This window comes from Cetorhinus maximus, chromosome 6 (genome assembly GCF_964194155.1).
Source record: "Cetorhinus maximus chromosome 6, sCetMax3.hap1.1, whole genome shotgun sequence".
Classification (NCBI taxonomy): Eukaryota; Metazoa; Chordata; class Chondrichthyes; order Lamniformes; family Cetorhinidae; genus Cetorhinus; species Cetorhinus maximus.
Window position 1 is genome coordinate 64342150 of NC_135884.1, and position 18324 is coordinate 64360473.

General features: G+C 45.2%; 2 protein-coding genes across 3 annotated transcripts in view; one reads left to right on the top strand and one right to left on the bottom strand.

Moving 5' to 3' along the window:
• Positions 1-18324, bottom strand: part of sema3h (sema domain, immunoglobulin domain (Ig), short basic domain, secreted, (semaphorin) 3H) — a 203875-nt gene that overhangs the window by 165445 nt on the left and 20106 nt on the right. The window lies entirely within an intron of this gene.
• zmynd10 (zinc finger, MYND-type containing 10) overlaps positions 4414-18324 on the top strand; it is a 76481-nt gene continuing 62570 nt past the window's right edge. For both annotated transcript variants that reach the window (XM_078543791.1, XM_078543792.1), the window contains exons 1-2: positions 4414-4522; positions 15664-15772. In XM_078543791.1, the coding sequence (XP_078399917.1) occupies positions 4422-4522; positions 15664-15772 (210 nt within the window). In that variant the 5' untranslated portion in view covers positions 4414-4421. The remainder of the gene's footprint in view (positions 4523-15663; positions 15773-18324) is intronic.

Sequence of the window (18324 nt, forward strand, 5' to 3'; positions counted from 1 at the left end):
GGGTCAGTGATTATAGGGGAGGTCAGTGATTTTGCGGGCGGGTCAGTGATAGCAGGGGGTAAATGATTGTGGGGGAGCTCAGTGATTATAGGGGAGGTCAGTGATTGTGCGGCCGGGTCAGTGATAGCAGGGGGTCAGTGATTGTGGGGGAGGTCAGTGATCGTGGGGGGGGTCAGTGATTATGAGGAGGTCAGTGATTGCACAGGGGCAGTGATAGGAGGGGGCAGTGATTATGGCAGGGGGGTCAATGATTGCACAGACCAGATAGTGATAGCATGGGGGCAGTGGTAGCAGGGGGCAATGATTTTGTGGACAGGGGGGTCAGTGATTGTGGGGGAGTCAGTAATTGCAGGGGAGGGTCAATGATTTTGCAGGAAAGGGCAGAATGTGTGGGGTTTGTCAATGATTGTGGGAGAGAAGTTAATGATAGTGGGGTGAGTTGGTGATCTTGGCAGGTATTGGCAATCATGTGGGAGGGGGTCAGTGATTGTGGGTGGGGGAGGACTATGATCGCAGTGAGTGATGGCTGGGGGAGATCATGGAGGTGAATGTGATATTTACTGGGTAACGTGTAGGGCCAGAAAGAAACACTCATACTCCTCCTGGCCCACAAACAGCACTGTAAAAACACTTACCTGATGGAAATGTGGCTGACTGTGGTTAAAAATATAAACCTTGCTAAAATGGACTCACACAAGCCCTTTTAAGAGGTTTCAAAGACAAACCCACCTCCTTGGAGTGGATTAGCCATCTGCACTTGACATGTTTGAGGTGTGTTGGGGTTCTGTTTCAGATTGTTACCATTTTAACTTCCCATCCAAACCCACCCATTTTGGATTAAAATTAACCCCTATGGGTCAGCACCCATTTATGCGATTCTCCTTACCTGCTTGTAATGCTGTCCCCATCATACTCTCGCAACTCACTGTACGGAACTCCAAGGGAGATGCATGAGCAGTATTAAAGAAAGTTTTCAGCCTGCCACATTTTAGACTTCTCACACCGACTAATGTAAATATCTTTGTCACTGCTGAAATGTGTAAAGATATAGTCATTTTGAATGTACAAACTCCCCTCATATACAAAGCTAGGGTTCCATTGATCTCAGTCTTCAAAGCTCCAATTGTCCTAGTATCCCCAAAATTTTGGGGAGAGAGTTCCAGATTTCCACAATCCTTTGTGTGAACAATACTTCCTGATTTTACTCCTGAAATGCCTAGCCTCAATTTTAAAGATTGTGCCCACTTGTTCCGGATTAGCCCACTGGAGGAAATGTTCTTGTTGGGCCAGAATTTGTTGTCATATAACAGCAACTTCAGGCAAAAAGCAGATGCGCAATTCAATATGAATGTCCAAAAATTGCAACCCAAGTTGTGCTCTCCACTGTTAGCTTTGTGAAAATGGCATCTCGTGCTTGGTCTCCTCTTTTTTTTTAGGACTTTGTTGCATGTGCCCATTAATTGTCCATTAAACTCAACACAGAAAGTTAAGTTTTGCCATTACACGCATAAGTATATTATTAACATGATAAATGTTAATGACTGCTGATCAACCTCTCTGGCATAGAAAAGGTAGCTGTTACAAGTGTAGAATCTCATCCCATCAGCTTTTGGTTTTAAAAATACCAACTTTTAAATTAAAACATTTTTCTGACTTATCCTTTCTGCCTCCTCTTTCTATTTTTCTTAATCCAATCTTTCTTTTCCTTTCTTTTAATTCTCCCTTTCTTCACCTGATATGATTCCAATTCAGCCACCTTCTCAGTCAATCCATTGGGCAGAATTTTATGACAGTGGGATTTTACGTTCCCGCTATCATCAATGGGATTTATAACAGCCCGCTGCATTTTTCAATCCCGTCCCCACCGAAACGGGGCCGTAAAATTCTGTCCATTGTTTATCTCCCTATATTTTAATCTCAAGGAAGACTTATGGCAAGAAAATAAACTTTGCGGGTAAACTAGCAAGTAATATAAAAACGGACAGTAAGAGCTTCCTTAAAAATAAAAAAAGGAAGAGAGAGGCCAAAGTGAACATAGGCCCCTTAGAGAATGAGGCTGGGGATATAATAATGGGGAACCAAGAAATGGCAAAGGAATTGAATCAATACTTTGCTTCAGCCTTCATGGTAGAAAACACTAATAGCATTCCAAAAATACTAAATAATCAGGGGGCAAAAGGCGGGGAGGAAATAAATACAATAACTATCACTAGAGAAAAAGTACTAGGGAAACTAATGGGACTAAAGGCCGATAAGTCCCCTGGACCTAATAGGTTGCATCCTAGGATATGAAAGGAAGTAGCTACAGAGATAGTGGATGCATTGGTAGTAATCTTCCAAGAATACTTAGATTCTGGAAAAGTCCCAGGGGATTGGAAAACTGCCAATGTAACACCCTTATTCAAAAAGGGAGGGAGACAAAAACAGGTAACTGTAGGCCAGTTAGCTTAACATCTGTCATTGGGAAAATGTTGGAGTCGATTATAAAGGATGTAATAGCAGAGCATTTAGAAATACATAATCTAATCAAGCAGAGTCAGCATGGTTTCATGAAGGGGAAATTATGCCTAACAAATTTATGAGAATTCTTTGAGGAAGTAACAAGCAGGATAGATAAAGGGGAACCAGTAGATGTAATATATTTAGATTTCCAAAAAGCGTTCAATAAGGTACCGCACATAAGGCTACTTAATAAGATAAGAGCCCACAGTGTTGGGGGTAGTATATTAGCATGGATAGAGGATTGGCTAACTAATGAAAGACAGAGAGTTGGGATAAGGAGGGCATTTTCGGGATGGCAACCTGTAACTAGTGGAGTGCCACAGGGATCAGTGCTGCGGCCTCAATTATTTACAATATATATTGACATAGATGAGGGAAGTGAATGTACTATCGCCAAGTTTGTGGATGACACAAAAATAGGTGCAAAGGCAAGTGGTGAGGATGACACAAGGAGTCTACAGAGGGTTATAGACAGGTTAAGTGAGTGGGCAAAAACTTGGCAGATGGAATATCATGTGGGAAAACATGAGATTATGCACTTTGGCAGGAAGAATAGAGGAGCTGAATATTATTTAAATGGAGAAAGACTGCAAAAGGCTGCAGCACAAAGGGATTTGGGAGTCCTTGTGTATGAATCCCAAAAAGCTAACATGCAAGTTCAACAGGTAATAGGGAAGGCAAATAGAATGTTGGCCTTTATTTCAAAGGGAACGGAGAATAAAAATAGGGAAGTCTTGCGAAAACTATACAAGGCACAAATTAGACTAATTAGAATACTGTGAACAATTTTGGTCCCCTTATCTAAGGAAAGATATACTGGCATTGGAGGCAGTCCAGAGAAGGTTCACTAGGTTGATCCCGGGTATGGAGGGATTTTCTTTTGAGGAGAGGTTGAGTAGGTTGAGCCTGTACTCATTGGAGTTTAGAAGAATGAGAAGCGACCTTATTGAAACATATAAGATTCTTAGGGGGCTTGACAAGGTAGGTGCTGAGAGGTTGTTTTCCTTTGTGGGAGAGTCTAGGACCAGAAGGCATAATCTCAGAGTAAGGGGGCACCCATTTAAAACAGAGGTGAGGAGGAATTTCTTCTCTCAGAGGGTGTCAATCTGTGGAATTGTTTACCGCAGAGTGCTGAGAGAATATGCCATCAAGCATATTCAAGGCTGAGATAGACAGATTTTTAAAGGAATCTAGAGTTATGGGGAAAAGGCAGGAAAGTGGAGTCGAGGATTATCAGATCAGCCATGATCTCATTGAATGACGGAGCAGACTTGATGGACTGAATGACCTACTTCCGCTCCTACATCTTATGGTCTAATGGGTACTGTCCCTGCCTCTGAGCTAGAAGCTCTGGGTTGAAGTCCCACTCCAGGACTTGATGGCCAAGGATCGTGCATTCATAATGTGGCCAAACTTGTAATCAACTTGTAAATCCTTCCAATGTACACCAATGGCAGGCAGTAAGAGCAGGAGAGATTCCTGGTCAGATACATGATAGAAATAAATTGGAGTCTCTGCCATCAATACCCATCGCTCCAGACTACTAAAATTGAAAGTGCACACTTATGTGCCAGAGTTCCCTTTCTGACTATAACGCCAACATACAACAGAGGCCCCTCCCGAGACTGACTGCTCCCCCTTACCACACACATCAGGAAAGACACGCCCATATCTGGGTGGGGCTCCGCTAGGATACGCCCACATTAGCATGGGTTTACCGTTGGGAGACGCTCACAGCAGGGTGTGGCTCCGCTAGGAAACGCCAACTGCAACAAGCAACTTGTTAGGACACACCTCCTGATTGATTGCCTCGTTCCATTGGTTGCATCAGTGTGGCCCCGCCCCAGAGTTGCACATGCGCGATGCCGTTGTGTTTGAGTTGCTATGGGAACAGTCGTACCGTCCGTTCGAGCAGGGAGATGGCGGCTGGTCGGGTGTCGGTTGTGCTCCTCCCGGTGGAGGTTGCAGGATACGCGCAGAGTCTGCAGGAGTTCCCCCTTAAAGACATCGGCAGCGCCCGGTGAGGGAACGGGGTGCAGTGGAGACCCCGGGGGAGAGTGAGAGAGGAAAAAGAGACCCTGGAGGTTCGGGAGTGACCCGGGGTGGGGGATGAGGGATCCTGGGATGATTGGGGGGGGGGGGAGGTGGGAGTGATCCTGGGGGTGGGGGGAATGAGTGATCCTGGGGTGGGGAATGAGTGATCCTGGGGTGGGGAATGAGTGATCCTGGGGTGGGGAATGAGTGATCCTGGGGTGGGGAATGCTTGATCCTGGGGTGGGGGAAGTGATCCTGAGGTGGGGAGGAGTGATCCTGGATAGTGGGGAGTGATTCTGGGGTGGGGTGGGGAGGGGCCGGGGGAGAGTGATCCTGAATGGTTGGGGGGGTGTTGGGGGAGAGTGATTCTGGCTGGCGGCGACAGGAAAGGGAGATGGTTGGGGGGAGGGGGAATCCTGGGGTTCAGGGGAGGAGACTGATCCTGGATGGGGGGGGGTGATCCTGGGGTGGGGTGGTGAGGAGAGAGTGATCCTGGATGGGCAGGGGGAGGGTGATCTTGTGATGGGGGTGCAGGGAGGGCGATCCTGGATTGGGGAGGAGTGATCCTGGGGGTTGGGGGGGAGAGAGTGATGTTGGGGTGGGAATGATCCGGGGGGGAAGATCCTGGATGGGGGGATAGTGATCCTGGATTGTGGGAGGGAGGGGGCGGGACTGATCCTGGATAGGGGGGGGGGGGGGGGGGGTGGCGGAGGTGATCCTGGGCAAGGGGTGTGATCCGGTGGGATGGGGGGGGAATGATCCTGGGTTGGGGGAGTCATCCAGTGGGGTGAGTTATCCGTGGTAGTGAGGGGGGGTGAAGTGATCCAGGGGGTGGGGAGTGATCCGGGGGAGGGGGGGAAGTGACCTTGGAGTGGGCGAGAGTATTCCTGGCGGAGGGGGGGAGAATAATCCTGTGGGGGTGTGTAGAATGTGATCCAGAGGGTGGGAGGCATGGGAGCAAAATGTCTTGGGGGGAGTGTGTTGCAGGATGAGTGGGAAGTGTGACAGTGGCTGATCACCAGGCTGTAGCCTCAGAGTGCCCTTTATTCCACTTCCCTTCAGCCATCCATCCAACCCATTATATATTAACATGGCTTCTGCTTCAATTGCTAACTCTGGTGGTGTGTATCACAGTCTCATAATCCTCTGTGTAAACGTTGTTTGTTCTCAATTAATTACATTTAATTCATTGAGAGGCTCTCAATCACTGGACTGTCTGTTTCCACCTATTCTGGAATAGCCCTTCAGAATTATAAATGCCTCGATGAAATTGGCCCCTGTCTCCTCCGAGGTAATGTCCTTCTCGGTCTCTCTGCTGCCTTTGACATGGTTGACCACACCATCCTTTTATGCCTCTCTTCTGTAATCCAACTATATGGAACTGCACTCACCTGGTTCTGTTCTTACCTGTGAGAATCGTCTGCAATGGCTTCTCTTCCCATTCCAGCGCTGTTACCTGTGGAGTCTTCCAAGGATCCTATTTCTTATCTACATGCTATCCCTTGGAGACACCATCCGAAAACTTAACGTCAGGTTTCACACGTATGCTGATGACATCCAGCTCTAGCTCATCGCCACCTCCCTCAAACCCTCCACTTTCTATAAGTTGTCAGATGCTTGCCCAGTACTAGATGAGCAGAAATTTCCTCCAACCAAATATTGGGAAGACGTAAGCCATAGCCACAAACTCCATTCCCTAGCCACCGACTCCATCCACTTTCCTGACCAATTTTCTGAGCTGAATCAACCTTGGTGCCATATTTGACCTCAAGATGAACTTCTGACTAAAGTGTCAGCCCTGGCTCACTTGGTAGCAAACTTGACTCTAAGTCAGAAGGTTCTGGTCCCCATTCAGGATTTGAGCACACAAATCAAGTGTGCAGTACTGAGTAAGTGCTACACGACCAGAGGTGCTATATTTTAGGTGAGACATTGAACCAGACCCCAGTTTCCTGATTGATATTTATCAGCAACATCACAAAAAACATTATCTGATCATTTCTTGACTGCCGTGGTCCCTACATTACAACAGTGACTACATTTCTAAAGTACTTCATTGGCTGTACAGTTTGAGATGCCCGGTGGTCGTGAAAAGTGCTATATAAATGCATTTTTTTTAGCTACGCTATCACTAAGACAGCCTACTTCCACCTCTGTAACATCGTCTGATTCTGCCTCTGCCTCAACTCATCTGCTGCTGAGCCCTTGATCCTTGCCTTTGTTACCTCAAGACTAGACTTTTCCAAAGCTATTCTAGTCAGCCTCCCATTTTCCATCTAATAGTACTTACACTTCAAAAACTACCTCATTGGCTATAAAGTACTTTGGGCTGTTCCATGGTCATGAAAGGTGCTATATAAATACACTTCTTTCATTGCTTTTAGCTTTTTTTTAATGATCTGATATAGTTGAGGTGTTCCTTTTAATGTCTCCTGAATCTGTAGTGTTCTCATGATATTGTGCATGTTTCCTGATATCAGGCTCATGTACCCAATGGTGCACACTCACAATACCACATCCTTGGGATGTCACGTAAGACCTTCCTGCCTCCATTCTCTATCCATAGCATTGCTTGTTTTATTTTATTAAAATCTGTGGTAAGAAAAATAATGGAATCCTTACTAAAGGAGAAGATAGAAGAAATATAATAATGAATAGTCAGCATGGATTTCAAAAGGGAAAACCTTGCTTGACCAACTTCATTGAATTTTTTGAGGAGGTAACAGAGATACTAGACAATGGTAATGCTGTAGATGTAATATTTGGATTTTCAAAAGGCCTTTGATAAGGTGCCCCATAATACACTAATGGATAATGTCAGTGAATGTGGAGTTGGAACAAGTGGCAGAATGGATTGCTAGCTGGACAGAAAGTGGGAATAAAGGGCAGTTATTCAAGTGGCAGAGGTGGGAAGTGGTTTCCATAAGGATCAATGCTGGGACCATTGCTGTTCGCAATTTATATTAACGAGTTGGACTTTAGAATCAAAAACACAATTTTAAAATTTGTTGATGACACCAAATTTGGAGGTAGTCAACACTGAAGAACACTGTAACAAATTACAGGAGGACATTAATAAACTTGCAGAATGGGTAAATAATTGGCAAATGAAGTTCACCACAGATAAATGTGAGTTAGTACATCTTGGTAGGAAGAATAGGATGGTCACTTATTACTTGGAAGATGCAAGATTAGGTGGGGTAAAAGAACAAAGGGATCTCAGGGTACAAATACACCAATCACTAAAACCTGCCCCACAGGTTAGCAAGATCATAAAAAAACGAAACCAAACACTAGACTTTTATTTCTAGAGGGATAGAATTGAAAAGTAGGGAAGCTATGCTAAACCTGCGTCAAACCTTTTTATACCGCACTTTTAAAAAATACATTCATGGGATGTGGGTGTCGCTGGCAATGCCAGCATTTATTATAGAGTCATAGTTGTAGAGTCATAGAGTTATACAGTGCCGAAACAGGCCCTTCAGCCTATCGTGTCTGTGCCGGCCATCAAGCACCTATCTATTCTAATCCCATTTTCCAACACTTGGCCCATAGCCCTGTATGCTATGGCATTTCAAGTGCTCACATAAATACTTCTTAAATGTTGTGAAGGTTCCTGCATCTACCACCCCCTCAGGCAGTGTGTTCCAGATTCCAACCACCTGGGTGAAAACATTTTTCCTCAAATTCCCTCTAAAGCTCCTGCCCCTTACCTTAAATCAATGCCCCCTGGTTATTGACACCTCCACTAAGGGGAAATATTTCTTCATATGTACCCTATATATGCCCCTCATAATTTTGTATACCTCCATCAGGTCCCCCCTCAGTCTTTTCTGCTTTAAGGAAAACAACCCTAGCCTATCCAGTCTCTCTTCATAGCTGAAACGCTCCAGCCCAGGGAACACCCTGGTGAATCTCCTCTGCACCCTCTCCATTGCAATCACATCCAGAACTGCACAGTACTCCAGCTGTGGCCTAACAAGTGTTTTATACAGCTCCGACATAACCTACCTGCTCTTATATTCTGTGCCTCAGCTGATAAAGGCAAGCATCCCATATACCTTCTTAACCACATTATCTACCAGTGCTGCTGCCTTCAGGGATCTATGGACATGTACACCAAGGTCCCTCTGATCCTCTGTACTTCCTAGGGCCCTACTATTCATTGTGTATTCCCTTGCCGTGTTAGTCCTCCAAAAATGCATCACCTCACACTTCTCAGGATTAAATTCCATTTGCTACTGCTCTGCCCATCTTACCAGCCCATCTACATCGTCCTGTAATCGAAGGCTTTCCGCCTCACTATTTACAACACCACCAATTTTCGTGTCATCTGCAAACTTACTGACCTTACCTCATATATTCAAGTCTGAATCATCAATGTACACTACAAACAGCAAGGGTCCCAGCACTGATCCCTGCGGTACACCACTCATCACAGGCTTCCAATCGCAAAAACAACTTTCGACCATCACCCTCTGCCTCCTGCCACTAAGCCAATTTTGGATCTTATTTGCCAATTTGCCCTGGATCCCATGGGCTCTTACCTTCTTGACCATTCTCCCATGCAGAACCTTGTCAAAAGCCTTACTGAAGTCCATGTGGACTACATCAACTGCACTACCATCATCTACACAACTACTCACCTCCTCAGAAAATTCAATGAAATTTGTTAGACATGATCTCCCCCTGACAAAGCCATGCTGACTATCCCTGATTAATTCCTGCCTCTACAAGTGGAGATCAATCCTGTCCCTCAGAATTTTTTCCAATAGTTTCCCTACCACTGATGTTAGACTCACTGGCCTATAATTACCTTGTTTATCCCTACTGCCCTTCTTGAATAATGGTACCACATTAGCTGTCCTCCAGTCCTCTGGCACCTTTCCTGTGGCCAGAGATGATTTGAAAATTAGTGTCAGACCCCCTGCAATCTCCTCCCTTGCCTCACACAGCAGCCTGGGATACATCTCATCTGGGCCTGGAGATTTATCCAATTTTAAGCCCCCTAATACCTCCTCCCTTTCAGTGCCAATTTGTTCAAGTATATCACAGTCCCCCTCCCTGATTTCTACACCTACATCGTCCTTCGTCATAGTGAACACAGGTGAAAAGTAATCATTTAAAGCCTCACCTACGTCCTCCGACTCCACGCACAGATTGCTACTTTGGTGCCCTAATGGGCCCTACTCTTTTCCTGGTTATCCTTTTGCCCTTAATATCTTTATAAAATGCCTTGGGATTTTCCTTTATCTTGCCCGCCAGTATTTTTCATGCCCCCTCTTTGCTCTCCTAATTACTTTTTTAAGTGCCCCCCACATTTTCTGTAATCCTCTAGGTCTCCCACTGTTTTTAGCCCTCTGTACCTGCCATAAGCCTCCTTTTTTGCCCTTATCCAATTCTCTATATCCCTTGACATCCAGTGTTCCCTGGACTTGTTGGACCTACTCTTCACCTTTATGGGAACATGTTGGTCCTGAACTCTCACCATTTCCTTTTTGAATGACTCCCACTGGTCTGATGTACACTTTCCTACAAGTAGCTGCTCCCAGTCCACTTTGGCCAATTCCTGTCTTATCATATTGAAATCAGCCTTCCCCCAATTCAGGACCTTTATTTCCAGTCCATCTTTGTCCTTTTCCATAACTACCTTAAATCTTACAGAGTTATGGTCACTATCCCCGAAATGCTTTCCCACTGTCACTTCTACCACTTGCCAGCTTCATTCCCTAAGATTAGATCCAGTAACGCCCCTTCGCTTGTAGAACTTTCTACATGCTGTCTTAAAAAGCTCTCCTGGATGCACTTTAAGAATTCTGCCCCCTCTAAGTCTTTCACAGTAAGACTATCCCAGTTAATATTGTGGAAGTTGAAATCCCCTACTATTATTATCCTATTATTTTTATACTTCTCTGAGATTTGCCTACACATCTGCTCCTCTATCTCCCCCTGACTGTTTGGAAGCCTATAGTACACTCCCAGCAAAGCGATTACCCACTTTTTGTTTTTAAGTTCTACCCATATGGCCTCATTTGAGGAACTTTCTAAGATACCATCCTTCCTTACTGTGGTAATTGACTCCTTGATCAATAGTGCAATGCCACCTCCTCTTTTACACCCCCTCTGTCACACTTGAAGATTCCATACCCTGGAATATTGAGCTGCCAGTCCTGCCCTTCCCTCAACCATGTCTCTGTGATAGCAACAATATTGTAATCCCATGTGTTAAACAACGCCCTCAATTCATCTGCCTCACTTGTAAGACTCCTTGCATTAATAGAGCAATCCAGCCTTGCATTATTCCCTTGTGCCTTAACAGGTCTATATTTACTCTGCCTTCCAGACTGACTTAGTTTCTCTTCTATATTTGGCTGTTTATCACCCACTACTGTACCTCCACTCTATCCCACCCCCCTGCCAAATTAGTTGAAACCTCCCCCAACAGCATTAGCAAATCCCCGCAAGGATGTTGGTCCCGTTCCGGTGCAGGTGCAACCCATCCAACTTGTACAGGCCCCACCTTCACCAGAAACAGACCCAGCGATCCAGTAAACTAAAGCCCTCCCTCCTGCACCATCTCTTCAGCCACATGTTCATCATCTCTATCCTCCCATTCCTATACTCACCAACACACGGCACAGGGAGTAATCCAGAGATTATAACCTTTGAGGTCCTGCTTTTTAATGTGCTACCTAGCTCCCTAAATTCTTGTTGCAGAACCTCATCCCTCCTTCTACCTATGTCGTTGGTACCAATGTGAACCACGACCTCTGACTGTTCACACTCCCCCTTTAGACATGTGACATCCTTGACCCTGGCACCAGGGAGGCAACAAACCATCCTGAGGTCACATCTACGGCTGCAGAAGCGCCTGTCTGCACCCCTCACTATTGAGTCTACTGCCACTATTGCTCTTGCACCCTTACTCCTCCCCTACTTGTGCAGCTGACCACCCACAGTGCCGTGAAGTTGGCTCTGGCTGCACTCTCCAGAGGAACCTCCACCCTCACCGTTTTCCGACACGGAAAAATGGTTCTCGAGTGAGATGCTCTGGGGCTTTCCTGACTACCTGACTGCCTCCTTTCTTCTGACTGGTGGTCACCCATTCCCACTCTGACTGCACTTCCTTAAGCTGCGGAGTGACCACATCTAAAAACATGCTATCCACGTAACCCTCAGCCTTGCGGATGCACCGCTGTGTCTCCAGCTGACTCAAGCTCCAAAACCCATTGCTCAAGCTGGTCAAACTGGTGCCACTTCCTGCACATGTGATCGTCCAGACGGCAAAGAGTGTCTGACAACTCCCATATGCTTCAGGCTGTACAACACACAGGACTGAGCTCCCTTGCCATACATTTTGTTTGTTTTTAATTAAAAGACTATTTCCTTAAATTTAAGCCAAGTAGAAAACTATTTAGTTTTTCTTAAAAAAAAATGCTGAGACTCTTACCTTCTGTAATGTTGCTTTAAAGTGGAAAAAAAACAACTTACCCGCTACCTACCAATCAGCTCTCTCCTTGTCCTGACGTCATTCCTTTTGAATTCCAGCGCCACCAAGTGACTGGGTGAGAATAGGCTTCCTCATAGGTAAACTCTGCCCTGCTCTTTATACAGCCGCTCTGCCTATTATTATTGCACATTCTGAATTGCCCTTGAGAAGGTGGTGGTGAGTTGCCTTCTTGAACCGCTGCAGTCCATGTGGTGTAGATACACCCACAGTGCTATTAGGGAGGAGTTCCAGTGTGTTGACCCAGTGACAGTGAAGGAATATATAAGGCATATATTTCCAAGTCAGGATGGTGAGCGGTTTGGAGGAGAACTTCCAGATGGTGGGGTTCCCATTTATCTGCTGCCCTTGTCCTTCTAGATGGTAGCAGCCATGGGTTTGGAAGGTGAATTCCTGCAGTGCATCTAGTGGATGGTACACACTGCTGCCAGTGTGCAATGGTGGTGGAGGGACTGAATGTTTGTGTATGTGGTGCCAATCAACGGGCTGCTTTGCCTTGGATGGTGTCAAGCTTCTCGAGTATTGTTGGAGCAGCACTCATCCAGGCAAGTCGAGAGTATTCCATCACACTCCTGACTTGTGCCTTGTAGATGGTGGACAGGCTTTGGGGAGTCAGAAGGTGAGTTACTCGTCACAGGATTCCTAGCCTCTGACCTGCTCTTGTAGCCACAGTATTTATATGGATAGTCCATTTTAGTTTCTTGTCAGTGGTAACCCCCAAGATGTTGATAGTGGGGGATTCAGCAATGGTAATGCTGATGAACATCAAGGGATGATGGTTAAATTCTCTCTTGATGGAGATGGTCATTGCCTGGCATCTGTGTGGCCCGAATGTTACTTGCGACTTGTCAGCCAAGCCTGGATATTGTCCAGGTCTTGCTACATTTGGACATGGACTGCTTCAGTATCTGAGGAGTCGCGAACGATGCTGAACATTGTGCAATCATCAGCGAACATCCCCAATTCTGATCTTATGAGGGAAGGAAGGTCATTGATGAAGCAGCTAAAGATGGTTGGGCTGTGGACACTACCCTGGGGAACTCCTGCAGTGATGTCCTGGAACTAAGATGATTGACCTCCAACAATCACAACCATCTTCCTTTGTGCTAGGTATAACTCCAACCAGTGGAGAGTTTTCCCCCGATTCCCATTGTCTCCAGTTTTGCTAGGGCTCCTTGATGCCACACCTGGTTAAATGTTGCCTTGATGTCAAGGGCAAGTCACTCTCACCTCACCTCTGGAGTTCAGCTCTTTTGTCCATGTTTGAACCAAGGCTGTAATGAGATCAGGAGCTGAGTGATCCTGGCGGAACCCAACTGAGCATCAGTGAGCAGGTTATTTCTAAGCAAGTGCCACTTGATAGCACCGTTGATGACCCCTTCCATTACTTTATTGAGAATCGAGAGTAGACTGATGGGCCGGGTTGCGTTTATCCTCCTTGTGTACAGGACATACCTGGGCAATTTTCCACATTGCTGTACAGTGTTGTAGCTGTACTGGAACGACTTGGCTGGGGGCATGGCAGGTTCTAGAGCACAAGTCTTCAATACTATTGCCGGAACATTGTCAGGGCTCATAGCCTCTGCAGTATCCAGTGCCTTCAGCCGTTTCTTGATGTCATGTGCAGTAAATTGAATTGGCTGAAGACTGGCGCCTGTGATGCAGGAGTCCTCTGGAGGAAGTCAAGATGGATCATCCAGTTGACACTTCTAGCTGAAGATTGCTGCAAATGTTTCGGCCTTATCTTTTGCACTGATCTTCTGGGCTCCCCCATCATCGAGGATGGAGATATTTTTTGAGCCTCCTCTTCTAATCAGTTGTTTAATTGTCCACCACCATTCACGACTGCATGTGGCAGGATTGCAGAGCTCAGATCTGATCCATTTGTTGTGGAATCTCTTAGCTCTATCTATTGCATGCTGCTTTAGCTGTTTGGCACACAAGTAGTCCTGAGTTGTAGCTTCACCAGATTGACACCTAATTTTCTAGGTATGCCTGATGCTGCTTCTAACATGCCCTCCTGCACTCTTCATTAAACCCTGGCTTGGTGATAATGGTAGAGTGGGGGATATGCCGGATCATGAGGTTACAGATTCTGATGTTGCTGATGACCCACAGTGCCTCATGGATGCCCAGTCTTGAGTTGCTAAATCTATCCCATTTAGCACGGTGGTAGTGCTACACAACACGATGGAAAGTATACTCAATGTGAAGATGGGACTTTGTCTCCACAAGGACCGTGCGGAGGTCACTCCTACCAATGTGTCATGGACAGATGCATCTGTGGCAGGTTCTCTTGTTGGTTCCCTGCTGCAGACAAAGTCTAGAAGCTATGTCTTTTAGGGTTTAGCTAGCTCGGTAATTAGTGGTGCTACAGAGCCACCTTTGGTTTGGATGTCGAAGTCCCCCACCCAGAGTACATTCTGCACTCTTGCACCCTCAGCTGGTGTTCAACATGGAGGAGTACTGATGGTACGTGGTAATCAGCAGGAGGTTTCCTTGCCCATGTTTGGCCTGATGCCATGAACTTCATGGAGTCCAGAGTCGATGTTAGTTGATGTCCCTCCTGTATACCACCTCTACTGGGTTTGTCCTGCAGGTGGGACAGAACATTGATAGCAATGTCTGGGACATGATCTGTAAGGTACGATTCCTTGAGTATTACTATGTCAGGTTGTTGCCAATTTTGGCACAAGTCCTCCAGATTTTAGTACAGAGGACTTTGCAGGGTTAAGAGCGCTGAGTTTACCGTTGTTGTTTCCGGTGCCTAAGTCAATGCCTAGTGGTCTGTCCGGTTTCATTCCTTATAGACTTCATAGCAGCTTGATACAACTAAGAGTCAACCACATTGCTGTGGATCTGGAGACCAAGTAAGGATGGCATATTTCCTTCCCTAAAGGGCATTAGTGAACCAAATGGCTTTTTATGACACTCGACAATGGTTTCATGGCCATCATTAGACCTTGTGGTAGGGTTCAAACCCGGGTCCCCAGAGCATTACCCTGGGTTTCTGGATTACTAGTCCATTGACAATATCACTGCGCCACCGCCTCACCCATTTAGACCACTGTATGCAATTCTGGTCACCATTCTATAAAAGGGACTTGGGAAGGTGCAGAGAAGATTTACAAGGATGATACTAGAAACGTTTGTGCATACATATCAGGAAAGAATTGACAGGCTGAGTCTCTTTTGAGAAAGGAGGCTGAGACCTTTAAAATTATGAACAGTATTGATAGAGAGAATGTTTCCTCTTGTGAACTAGAGGCCATCAATATAAGAAATTTGATAGGAAAGTCAGAAGAAACTTCTTTGCCCTAAGAATGTGGAACTTGTTACCACAGGGAGTGGTTTAAGTGAATAGTACGGATGTATTTAAAGGGAAGCTAGACAAGCAGATGAGGGAGAAGGAAATAGAGGGTTACAATGGTAGATTTAGATGAAAAAAATGGGAGGAGGCTCGCGTGGACCTCTGGCATGAACTGGTTGGGCTGAAAGGCCTGTTTTTTGTGCCGTATATCCTGCATAATCCTATGTTATTTTCTTATCTATCCATCTATCTAACCCTTTACATTTGCCTCCTCATTTTCATTTTTCCTAAATGTTCTGATTGTTCACAGGTGGTTCAGACAGCATGAGTACATTGAGAAGCTGAATATGCAGGCCATCATCGATGCCACTGCCGACCAGGATGAATTTGTCAAGGAGACCATTTACTCTCATGGGAAGGTAGGGATTTCTTTTAAAGAGAAAAGACAAGTTAATGTTTTGGATGTACACTGTCCATTCGATTCTGACAACAGGTGTGCACCAATGCTCAGTTCAAAATGTTGTTGTTATGTGTGGTACCTTTAATTTTTTTCCATGACCTCACATGCTTGCAGTTTAGTGGGCATTTTGCACCTGAAAAACTAACTCTCCATTCTTGTTATAGATGTTGTTAGACTTGTATTGTCTTTCCAGCATTTCCTGTTTTAAATTTCAGATATCCAGCATTAACTATTTGATTTTTTTTATTTGTACTGCTGATTTGCTTCATTGTTTGAGCTGCCTGTGTAATACCAGTGTCAGGATCATTCAGATTCCTCATTGTAGAATTGTGGAAAATGCATTAACCACTTGGAGAAACCAATATGATTGGGGAGTTTGTTCATATTTCTATTAGTTTTGCTTTTGAAACCACATCACCCTGCACGTATATATTTTCTCTCTTTTTACTGGGAAAGGAAATCATTCCCACTGTTAGTACATTTTAGATTTTCACCACTCAGTGAGTATAAACTCTGCATTTTGTGAAACTCTAATGACTAGTTTTTTTTTAAAATCACAAGTAGCAAGACAAAACAATTGGAACCCTACAGAGATCGAGAGAAGTAAATCAGAAAACAACTAGGTAATTCTAAACTTAAACACCTGAAAAATGCTGGAGGAAAGAATGAGAACAGGTGAGGAGATGCAGAGTTTAAGATCATGAGGGAATAATGTTAAAATTAGTAGGTAATCTTATGATTCTAGATTTTAGCAGTGATAATGTGGTGTCAGAATTCAAAGGATTCAAACTCAAAGCTTTAATTGGCACACAGCAAAAATCAACACAGTACAATGAATAGGCAGTAATTTATAGATCTGTTAGGCTACTGGTCAAAGCAGCCTGTGCTGTCTACTTCTTCAGCTTCTTTAGCCAGGTAGATATTAGGGTCGTGCCAGCATGACCTCCGCCCTTACAAATTAAGGTGTTTTCTTTTTGTTCTCTCTGTATCTGACTGTCCACAACCCCAAAGTGCTGGTCATCTGACTCAATAAGTCCAATCATTTTTGCCCACACCAGCTGAAACTCTGGTTTTCTTGCTTACTCAGCAAGTTTACACATCTTGAGTTCATTTGTACATAGGCACTTCCTGCTCCTATTCAACATTTTGTAGAGGTATTCTGTTTTCTCCTGCCCCTCTTTAGACTGGACCAACAGCATGTCCCATTGCTCCATTTAATACAGCAATTTTTACAGACAATAGTAATTGCTGATGGGGCTCACTAGTTTCAGTTAGTAATCACATTCTGTCTTGACAGCAAGTCCTTTTCAAACATGCAGTCCACATTTTAAAACTATTCAAACGACTGCATTTCTGAAACTACTTGAATTACTGCACCTTTAAAATTTACTCTGATTACTGCATTATCAGAGACAGAGTCCTATCTTTACAACAATATGTCACAGAATCACAGAGTGCAGAAGAGGCCATTCGGCCCATCGAGTCTGCACCGACAGGTGAGAAACACCTGACCTAGCCACCTAATCCCATTTACCAGCACTTGGCCCATAGCCTTGAATGTTATGACATGCCAAGTGCTCATCCAGGTACTTTTTAAAGGATGTGAGGCAACCCGCCTCCACCACCCTCCCAGGCAGCGCATTCCAGACCGTCACCACCCTCTGGGTAAAAAAAGTTTTCCTCACATCTCCCCTAAACCTCCTGCCCCTCACCTTGAACTTATGTCCCCTTGTGACTGACCCTTCAACTAAGGGGAACAGCTGCTCCCTATCCACCCTGTCCATGCCCCTCATAATCTTGTACACCTCGATCAGGTCGCCCCTCAGTCTTCTCTGCTCCAACAAAAACAACCCAAGTCTATCCAACCTCTCTTCATAACTTAAATGTTTCATCCCAGGCAACATCCTGGTGAATCTCCTCTGCACCCCCTCCAGTGCAATCACATCCTTCCTATAATGTGGCGAGCAGAACTGCACACAATACTCCAGCTGTGGCCTCACCAAGGTTCCATACAACTCCAACATGACCTCCCTACTTTTGTAATCTATGCCTCGAATGATAAAGGCAAGTGCCCCATATGCCTTTCTCACCGCCCCACTAACATGCCCTTCCGCCTTCAGAGATCTATGGACACACACGCCAAGGTCCCTTTGTTCCTCAGAACTTCCTAGTGTCATGCTGTTTATTGAATATTTCCTTGTCAAATTACTCCTTCCAAAGTGTATCACCACACACTTTTCAGGATTAAATTCCATCTACCACTTATCTGCCCATTTGACCATCCCATCTATATCTTCCTGTAACCCAAGACACTCAACCTCACTGTTAACCACCCGGCCAATCTTTGTGTCATCTGCAAACATACTAATCCTACCCCCCACATAGTCATCTATGTCGTTTATATAAATGACGAATAATAGGGGACCCAGTACAGATCCCTGTGGTACGCCACTGGACACTGGCTTCCAGTCACTAAAGCATCCTTCTGTCATCAACCTCTGTCTCCTACTA